Raw genomic sequence first — 9,305 nt, forward strand, 5'->3', positions numbered from 1 at the left:
CCCCACACACACACCCTGGCCAGATCCATGGTGACGCGCTGATCGCCCACGAGGAGCTGGCGGCGGCTGCAGAGCGCATGCAGCGGCGCCTGAGCGCGTCGTGGCGCAAACTGGACGGCCTGCTGCAGAGCACGCGCTGCATGGTGGATTTTTGTGCCAATTCGCAGGCATGATTGTTTCAAACGTGGGCCCCAGCTGCTGCCCTTCTTTATCAGGTGTAATCTCAAACAAACCCGTTCGCTTCAACCCCCCGAGGCCAGACATGGACCTGTTGTAGAAATTACATATAGCACTGCTTGTTGGGCGCACCGGCGCCTACAAAAACACTCAAGCTGCACTTGGGCTGGTGGCTGCGCGTGGGGCGGCGCCACGATGTCGCAAACCCTCGAAAAACCGCGCGAAGGACTGAAAGGGTATGTGTGCATAACAGGCGCCACGAGTGACATGGCAGCCGTAGCCCTGGTATTTCACAGGGGCGCTGCTTGGTTTGAGCTAGCTAGCAGGGGCAAAAGGCCCAGGCATCCAGGACAACAGCTGACCAGGAGAGTACAACAGTGTGCAAAGGGAGCAAGGGTGTTGTGCGTGACCAACCGCAGGATGGCCGGCCGGCGGTGGTGTCAATGCTTGTTGCAGTGAAAGGGAGTTCTGCGCAAAACAAGGCGCTCAGACAGTCCAAGACCGCGTCAGCTGCTGGTGCAGCGAGGGCCCCTTGCTCACACGCGTCAAAACGTAGTGGCTGCATGTGCAGCCAAGCACAGCGCTCGCAGCATGCGTGGTTTTCAGGAGGTAGCAGCCGTCAGGGGTGGCAGAGTGGGGGCCCTGGACCACCACGCCGTAGAAAGCGGGCCTGCCCCCGCTGTGAATCGCGCACGATGGCGGCGCAGTCGCCGCCTCTGCCGCTGGCGCAGCAGTCGCAGCAGCGGCGGCTGCTTGCCCTGCCGCATCCCCGCCGCAGCAGTCCCCAATGCGCCCCGCAATCAGGGTGCTGGATTCAGGGCCACCAGCTGCAGTGCGGGCACCGCCGCGCTGCGCTTGTGCAGCAGCGAGCACGGCAGCGCACTCGCGGCACCCGTCACCCGCAGCTCCACCGCCGCCGCTACTGGCGCTGAGGGTGCGCTGCAGCTGCGACGCCACGCAGCCGCCCGCTGCCTCCCCGCCCTCGCCTTCCCCTTCCGGCATAGGCTGCACCAGCAACATGCCCAGGGACGTGGCGCTGCCAACCTGCGCCGCCACCCCCGCCCAGCCGCCGGCCAGATCCATTTCACCAAGGGGCACAGTTTCAAACGGTGCGCCCGGGCGCGGGTTGCCCAGCAGCAGGAAGGGCTGCGCAGGCCCGCTGCAGCCATGGGCCACGGACGCGCCGATGTGGCGCACTGCCTCCTGCACGGCCACCTCCAGCCACGCCGCGGTGACACCACCTGCCCTGGGGGCTGCGTGACCGTGGCCCAGCACAGGTGCGCTGCGCAGCTGGTACTCTGCCAGGGCGGAATCCGCATAAGCGTGCTGCAGAACTGCCGCCACAGGTGCATGCCGCACACGGTGTGACAAAGGGCTCATGCGTAGCCGGATGGGGGCAATCGGCCTGGATTTGGGCAACAGTGTGGGTGAAATGGTGCGCCGCGTCGTTGTTGCCGGCCGCAGGCTTGGCGATGGCAAACGCCCTGTCAGTCGCCAACAGATGTGCTGCGCGCCCGCAGCCGACGCCGTCATGTGCAGCTAGCTGCATGCCACTCCCACCACAACCAGCCGCCCTCAACATATTAATATTGTGGGTAGCATTCATGGGCCCACACGCGGCAAGAAGAGTATTTAGGGGGGGTTCAAGAGACCCCTCACCTCGCCGGCAAACTCCGGGGTGTCGTGCTGGTGCAAGTCTGAGCAGATTTTTGCCACATGATTTCGGCCGTGCCCTCGTCTGTGTTCTGTCCTCTGATGAGAGTGACAATCGCGCGTTCTGCCCTCAGTCCACCGCTGCGACAGGGCAGGAGACGTTGTACAAGGCCTCAACCAGAACTGATCGCTCGACACGATTATTATTTTGGAAGTGTCGTCACATATGTGCAGCTTTGAATTTTGGGGCGAGGCGTGTGCCTTGCCACCGCTCGGCACACGCCGGCGACCTCACCCTTGCGTGTCGCGTGCGCCGATGCTCAAGCATGGTGCAAACATCGCAGCTTGTGGGATCTACTTTGACACTCCAACTGCTGCCTGACGTACATACTGTGTCTCTGAGGGCTCCCGAGGGAAAAAAAACCGCCATAGCCACCGCCCAACACCCACTACAGTAGCGGACTTTCGTGCACTGCCCTTCACAAGGACTGCCCCTCACTCTCTTCACATCCGAACCTGCAGGATGGACATACACCGTGGCATGCCCTGAACCATGTCAAGCAGCCGGTGACTGTTACCGAGGTATTTGTGATACTTCGTGCCAACAGGACAGTGGCAGCCAACACTCCTCGCCTAGTCCTGCGCAGCACGTTGATGTGAGGAAGAGGGGATCATCAGGTGCGCGCGAAAAAGCACTCGGGTGCAAAGGGCAGCGGGCCAACCCACTGCAAGGCGTGTTTCAGCCAAGCCCCCCAGCCTCACCCTGGCGACCTTGACTCCCTGAGCTCGTTGATGCAGTGCCGGTGTTGGAGTGCAGGGTCGGCGGGTTGTCAGCCAGCACAGAAGGTGAGAAGAGTAAGGGGGGTACGTTGGCAAAGGCGCCGAAAACCGCGGCAGTGCAGAAGGAGATACACCCCAGCCAATGACCAGCGTGCATAGCCAGAAGAGTTCGCAGTAACCGACCTGACCCCGCCCTGCAGCCATCTTGTGCTGCGCACCGTCCTCTCTGCAGGCAGCGGCCTGTTGAACCCTCCGCGGCGGTTCATAAACTGCCGGGCAGACCGTGTTGACTTGACCTTGATGCCGCTGGCATTGGCGCTGTCGTCCTCCACGTGACGGCCCTGGGTGGTGTCGAAGCTGAAGGGCACACCCATGGCCTGCATCATCTGAATCTCCTCCTGGGACAGCGGCGCGTCCAGCGTGGCCGCGCCGCCGACTTCGCCCTCTGCGCCGCCAGCCTCGCCGCCCCCAACACCTTCGCCGTCCTGGCCCCCCTCCATGACCCGCTGTCCATCTTCGCCGCGACGCTCTGGGTCGCGGCCCTGCTCGCGCCCTGCACGATCAGGGTCCCGTTCTGAACGCCCCGCCCCCCTGCCGGCCCTGTCAGGGTCGTAACTGCGGTCGCGACCGCCCGGCTCCCTGCGTCGAGTGTGAGGCGTGCATGTTCCACAAACATTAGGCGCGCACCGTGCACAAGTAATGGGTCCGCACAATGCACAGGTCGTGCCACACTTCAAGCTCAGTCTGCTGCAGAGCAGCACCTGTGGTCATGTGCCACAGCCGCCTTTGCGCCGCCCCTTTGCTCATCTCCCTGGGCCACCTGGGCTGCTGCCGCTCCGCCTCTTCACGGGCCCGCTCGCGCTCATCCTCCTCACGCTCGCGCCGCCGCCTGCTGCGCTCCTCCTCATCGTGGCCACTGAAAAGGCGCGGTGAGATGGGTGGGGGCACAGCCAGCCTCAGGTTGGATGCAAAGGCTGCAGGGAGGCCTGCAACACACAGCAAAAGCAACCGCCGCAGTAGCTATGCCTGTCAATGGCTTTGGAGCTTGAGACACCATAACCCATGCACCTGCGCCTCCGGTCACGGTCTGCAGGGCTGCGGGTGCGGCTGCGGGTGTGGCGGCGCTCTTCCCTGCCTCTGGGGTTACGCCGGTGGTCCCTGTCCCTGTCGCGGTCCCTGTCACGCTCTCGCGACCTGTCGCGCTCCCGCTCGCGGGGCCGCTCCCGTTCGCGGCTGCTCTGCCGACGGTAGCGGTCACGCGACCTGGAGCGGGAGCGCTCGCGGCTGCGGTGGCTGCGGTCACGGTCCCGATCGTCAGCAGGGCCCATGGCGGCTCTGGGGCAGCTTCTGCTTCACCTCCGCCCTGAAGCTGCTACTGCTGCTGCTGCTGCTGCTGCTGCTGCTGCTGCTGCTGCTGCTGCTGCTGCTGCTGCTGCTGCTGCTGCTGCTGCTGCTGCTGCTGTTGCTGCCGCTGCTTCGCTGCACGTAAATGGGCCCTCACTGCTGCGCAGTGCGCAGCAGACGCTAAGGATCGCCGGCTGCTTGCCTGCTTTGCGCTGCTGGCTCGCTCAGCGCTGGGCAGCGCCCGACAGGTTGCCTGCAGCCGTGCTGGCCTTGTGCTGTATAGCCGTGTGCAGCCGCTTGGCTGCTCTAGCCTCCTGGGTCTGTTGCTCGTCAAAGTGCTTCACCTGTCCACGTAGTGAAACGGCCCGCATCGACACAGCGCAGTGAGGGCCACGGTCCAGGGAGCGGACAACCCTCAGTCTCACACCATGCCACTGCTGCCAACCACTGCTGCTCAAGCCACACCCTGCAAAAAAAATCTCGTGCCGTTTGGCGTGCCCCTCGCCCTCCCAACCGCGCACCCAGCTGGGAAGGCACGTGCCCTCATACGCAGCCCTGAGCTTGGTGCACTTGCTGGGCACGTCCGAGCCAATCGTGTACAGCTGACCGCACTCCCTCACACACTGGTAGAACGCGTCGCGGGCCTGTGCGGGCCAATAGCGAGGGAGGAGGGATGCTTGCAGCGCAACGGGGCGTAGGTGTGATCGGCATCAAGCCGCCCCGCTCAGCGCTGCACAGCCCGCGCCACAGGCGGTCATCCGTTGTCCTCACCGCGTAGCACTGCGCACGCCCGGATTTAAGCGTGTGGGGATCGCTGGCCGCGCTGCTGCCAGGCTTAGAGAACATCAGCGGTCGGTGTGCAGAGCAGATCGGTGTGGCAGGACTTGCACTGGACAGACACAGATGGCCGCATTGCCCAACGATGACACTGTGATGCATATGAATTACCCGTGCCTGCCCGCAAGAACCTACACATTTGTGGAGATCACCGTCACCCGTGCCGTTTGATTGCAGGGGTTTGAAGGCCCCAGGCCCCGGATCAGCCCCGCCATTGGAAATTTACGCACATTATACAGCTGAATAGGCCCGCCAGGCCGCGCGCCAAGCATCCTGCATGCGGGCGCGCCCCCTGGCGGCGCTTTGAGCGGCACCCCCATCCGCGACATGCCAGGGGGCGGCGGGAGTGGGAGCAGCGTGGGTCCCGCTGGCGCCGGCGATGCCAAGTTGGTTGGCAAGCCGGTGGGCTTTGGCCTGCAGGCTTCAATCAACGCTCGCCCTTTTGTCCCCGGAACGCCCAACAGTGGCAAGGAGCCTAGTACCAGCGCTTCGCCCAAGCCCCAGGCTGCGCAGCCGGCCAAGGGATGGGGACCCAAGGGCGCCGCGGCTGCGGCTGCGGCAGCGGCAGGCGGTGGCGCTAGCAGCCCTGTTGGCAGCAGGTTACCAGGCCCGTCCAGCGGCCCGTCGCTGCAGGCACCGCGGGGTGGCGGGGGGCCGGGCGGGGCCAGCGCGGTCGCCGCAGCTGCAGCCACGGCCAGCATCGCTGCCAGGATGTCGGCGGGGGCTACCAGCTTCGTGCCCAAAACAGCACCCCACACTGCACCAGGGGCGGCAGGCCCAGCGGCGGCAAGCGCCGCCAGCGCTGACTCGGTCCCAAAATCGCCCCAGCAGCAGCAGCAGCAGCAGCAGCAGCAGCCCGGCAGCGCAGGCAGCAGCAAAGGGTGCGCCTTGAAGCGTGTTGCCGCTGGCACTGACATTCGTGCTGCGGGCTATCTGCCGCAGCTGCTCCTGCCGCCTGGTAGAGGGCGCTCAAGCACCACCCCAGGGGCGCAGGACACTGCATCGCCCCATGCCCGACTCTCGAGCGCGACTGGACGTCAATGCTTTGCTTCCTACCCCCAGGAAGTCACACATCCCCCTTGCCCTCCCCCTTGGAACCCCTTCGCGCGCAGCCTCGCGCCGCCGTTGCGGTCCCCAGGCAAGGCTAGGTCAGGCGGAGGCGGCCCCGCGGCGTCCTTCCCCAGCCCGGGCGGAGGCCGGGGCGGCGGTGGCCGCGGCGGCAGAGGTCCCAGCGGGCGCGGCGGCGGCGGCGGCAGCGGCAGCGGGCGTGGCATGCCGCTGGGCGCATATGGCGGCGGCGGGCTTGGCCCCGGCCTTGGCCTGGGCCCCGGGCTGGAGCTGGACGCCCCGCCCGGCGCACGCGGCAGCGGCGGCGCCAAGCGGCCCCCGCTGCTGGCGCAGCATCAGGGGAACTACGGCGGCGCCCACGGCCACTACTCTGCCGGGCAGGGCCGCAGCCTGCTGGCCGCTCAGTTCATGAGCGAGGCGCTGCGTCAGCAGCTGCAGCAGTACAACTACCTGGTGCAGTCGCAGGTGGGGGCGGGGGCCGGGCCATGACAAGAGGGAGGGCGTGTGTCGGCCAGACAAAGCAACAAGGCAGCGGACACCTGAAGCTCCGGCGGCCTTGAGCTGTGTTGCAGCTCCGACTGTGGATGCCTTGCGGCATCCAGAGTGCATAACACGACAGCCCTGGGGGAGTGGCTCCGTCAGCAGCTGCCAACCCCATCTTGCGCAAACCAACGGCAATTGGCATGCTGCCATGGCCCTGGCCACACCCTTCTGCAGTGGATGCCGACAGGAGACGAGCCGGCGCTGCCAGACATGGTGTGGCCGCGGCCAGGAGAGCTTGCACCCATGTGCCGCAGCTGCATGTGTTTTAGGCTGTGCAGCTGGTGCAAAGCACCCGTTGTCTTACTGGGTTTGCCTTGAACTTATCACGGGTACTACTGCGTGCGGGTGTCTACAAATCACCCGTTTTACACACACACACACACACACACACACACACACACACACTCGCTGTCCGCGTCCCCACCAGGTGGGCCCCTACCACACGCTCTACCCCCTGGAGGACCTGACAGCAGCGGAGGAGCACCCATCGGCGGCGCTGGGCGTGCGCACCTGCGTGGTCAAGGGGGTCAGCGCGCAGGACGGGCAGGCGTACGCACTGCGGCGTGTAGACGGCAAGCAGGCACGTGTATCGGATGGGATTCATGGGCAAAAGGCGATGCAAGTCAAGGAGCAGCGCGCCGCCTGAAGGCAGTCGTGCGCATCCTTGCAACCCGGTCCTGCAGCAGGCCCACCTTACCGCCCGTGCTAATCTTTCCCCAGAACACCCGGTCCCTTGCTTGCTAACCTCCACCACACCTGCCTGCGCATCCTCTTGCCTAGGTGCTGCCCAGTGGCGAGTTGCTCTCCAACGCGCGGCAGTCTGTGGAGCACTGGTCGCAGCTGTCGGGGCACCCGGGACTGGTGTGCCCGCGCGAGGCCTTTGTCACAGCTGACCTGGACGGGAGCCCCTCCCTGGTCGTGGCGCACCCATACCACCCCGGGGCCGTCACCATCGCCCAGGTGGGGCGGCGGGGATGATGGCGACCGCCATGCAGCGGCGCGAGCATGGGGCAGAGCGGGCTCGGCCCCTCCGCAAGGGCTGAGGGGCTCCGCCTCGTCGCGAGGGTGCAGCAAGGGAGCCTGGCGGGTCGGAGTCTTGATGATGCTCCTTGAGCGCTCACGAAGCATCCTCAAGCTGCAACCTCCCAGGGCTTGTTGCACCCTTGTTTGTCGCCTTGTTCCCTCCTGAAAAATTCACGCACACGCGCGTGCGCACGCGCACATGTACTGGCGCAGGCCCACCTGATGCCGACCCAGACGGCATCCGGCCAGCTCGTGCGCAACTCACCCAACGAGAACGCCCTCTGGAGCTACATTGTGCAGGTGGGGGGCAGGCAGATCGGTGGGGGCATCCACGTGGCAGCCGCGCTGGCCAGGCCAGTCGGTGGTCACCAATTGGACCCGGCTTGCGCATGGTCTGTACTGTTTGGACACATTGAAATGCACCCGGCTGGACGAGCAGCGCCCACGCAATGTGCGCCGCATGTGCCCGTCCTCCCTCATCCTGGCGCCACGCGCGTCTCCTCCGCCCCGGGGTGTCGCGCAGCTCTCGGCCGCGCTGCGCGCAGTGCACGCGGCAGGCCTGGCGGTGCGCCCCGCGTGCCTGTCCCCCAGCAAAGTGCTGGTGCTGCCTCTGGGGCGGCTGCGCATCGGATGCCTGGGGCTGGCTGAGGCACTGGCGGGTGATGTGGCGCCGGGGCAGGAGGAGCTGCTGCAGGCTCAGCGCGACGACGTCATGGTGAGCTGGGGTCGGGCCGAGACGGTCAGGTTGCTCTGGTGTGCTGGCAAGTGCAGTGGCGCGGTCAGAGCGCGCACCTGACCTTGTCACGGGTGAGTGATGCGCAGCACCCTGCACCGCGGCGCCAGCTGACCACCATGACGCCACCCTCCCCCCTCACGTTTCCTTCGCACAAGGCCATGGGCCAGCTGCTGCTGACGCTGGCCTGCTCAGCCGGCGGCGTTGCGGTGCCCAACCTGGACTTTGCGGCGGCGCACTTCTCCCCGGACTTTGTCCGCGCGCTGGCGCTGCTGCTGGGGGCGGGGGAGGGCGGCGCGTTCAGCTGGCGGCACGTGGCCGCGCTGGCCGGGGAGCGCATGATGGTGGAGGTGGACGCGCTGGCGGCGTTCAACGACAATCTGGTGGGGGGGGAGAGCGGGGGGGCACCGGGGCAGCACGGAGAACAAGGGTGGACGCTCTGGGGTCTGCTGCTGATGCAAGAGGGTGCATTGTGTCACGCAGGCCGTGCCTTTGCGCAGGCCCCACTCTCCGCCAATGCTGGTTCGAACACCAGGTACAAAATCAACTCCTTCCTCCCTATCCCCCCCCTCCCATCCCCTTCCTCCCCATCCCCTGGCCGACACCGTTCAAACCAAAACGCCCCTGCACAAACACTGTCCCAAAAGCACCTGCCCGCACCCACATGCAACACTCCGCCCCACCAGGTGTCAGACCTGGCCAAGGAGATGGAGAATGGGCGGCTGCTGCGGCTGTTGGTGAAGCTGGGCTTCATCAACGAGCGGCCAGAGGGCGACCTGGTGGGGGGCCCCCGGGAGGGAGGGGCAGAGGGGTGGGGCTTAGTGGGCCCCATGCCGCTGGATTCTGTGACAGTAAGCCGCCCTCTCGTCTGCGTAAGCAAGCACTTGCGCGTGCGCGCGCACACACACACACACACACACACACACACACACACACATACATACGCACACACGCACACAAGCGCTCTACCCTCAGCCCGCCCACGCACCCTCTCACCCCCCCCCTCCATATACACACAGATGAGCCACTGGTCTGAGACGGGTGACCGCTACCTGCTCAAACTGTTCCGTGACTTTGTGTTCCACCAGGCAGACGGCGACGGGGCCCCGCGCCTGGACTGGGGCCACGTGGTGGAGGCCCTCAACAA

The 9,305-nt window shown here is 65.9% G+C and overlaps 3 protein-coding genes across 3 annotated transcripts; 1 reads left to right on the plus strand and 2 right to left on the minus strand.

Moving 5' to 3' along the window:
• Nucleotides 1-3,678: 3,678 nt before the first annotated feature.
• On the minus strand, nt 3,679-3,938 carry MNEG_10681 (hypothetical protein; the record flags this gene model as incomplete). Its single annotated transcript, XM_014040845.1, has 1 exon — nt 3,679-3,938. A coding segment is annotated over one exon (260 nt), but the record flags the coding sequence as incomplete, so codon positions are not given.
• Nucleotides 3,939-4,178: 240 nt separating this feature from the next.
• MNEG_10682 (hypothetical protein) lies at nt 4,179-4,800 on the minus strand (the record flags this gene model as incomplete). Its single annotated transcript, XM_014040846.1, has 3 exons — nt 4,179-4,298; nt 4,476-4,598; nt 4,726-4,800. The coding sequence occupies 3 exons, from the start codon at nt 4,798-4,800 to the stop codon at nt 4,179-4,181; spliced, it is 318 nt and encodes a 105-aa protein (XP_013896300.1).
• A 1,263-nt stretch (nt 4,801-6,063) lies between these two features.
• MNEG_10683 (PAB-dependent poly(A)-specific ribonuclease subunit 3) lies at nt 6,064-9,181 on the plus strand (the record flags this gene model as incomplete). The annotated part of the gene is made up of 9 exons (XM_014040847.1): nt 6,064-6,324; nt 6,577-6,615; nt 6,830-6,928; nt 7,183-7,362; nt 7,660-7,725; nt 7,949-8,140; nt 8,317-8,541; nt 8,845-8,969; nt 9,178-9,181. 9 exons carry the CDS (start codon nt 6,064-6,066, stop codon nt 9,179-9,181), a joined length of 1,191 nt encoding a protein of 396 aa, XP_013896301.1.
• Between the last annotated feature and the right edge of the window lie 124 nt (nt 9,182-9,305).

Source organism: Monoraphidium neglectum, assembly GCF_000611645.1.
Source record: "Monoraphidium neglectum strain SAG 48.87 unplaced genomic scaffold scaffold02417, whole genome shotgun sequence".
In the NCBI taxonomy this organism is placed as follows: Eukaryota; Viridiplantae; Chlorophyta; class Chlorophyceae; order Sphaeropleales; family Selenastraceae; genus Monoraphidium; species Monoraphidium neglectum.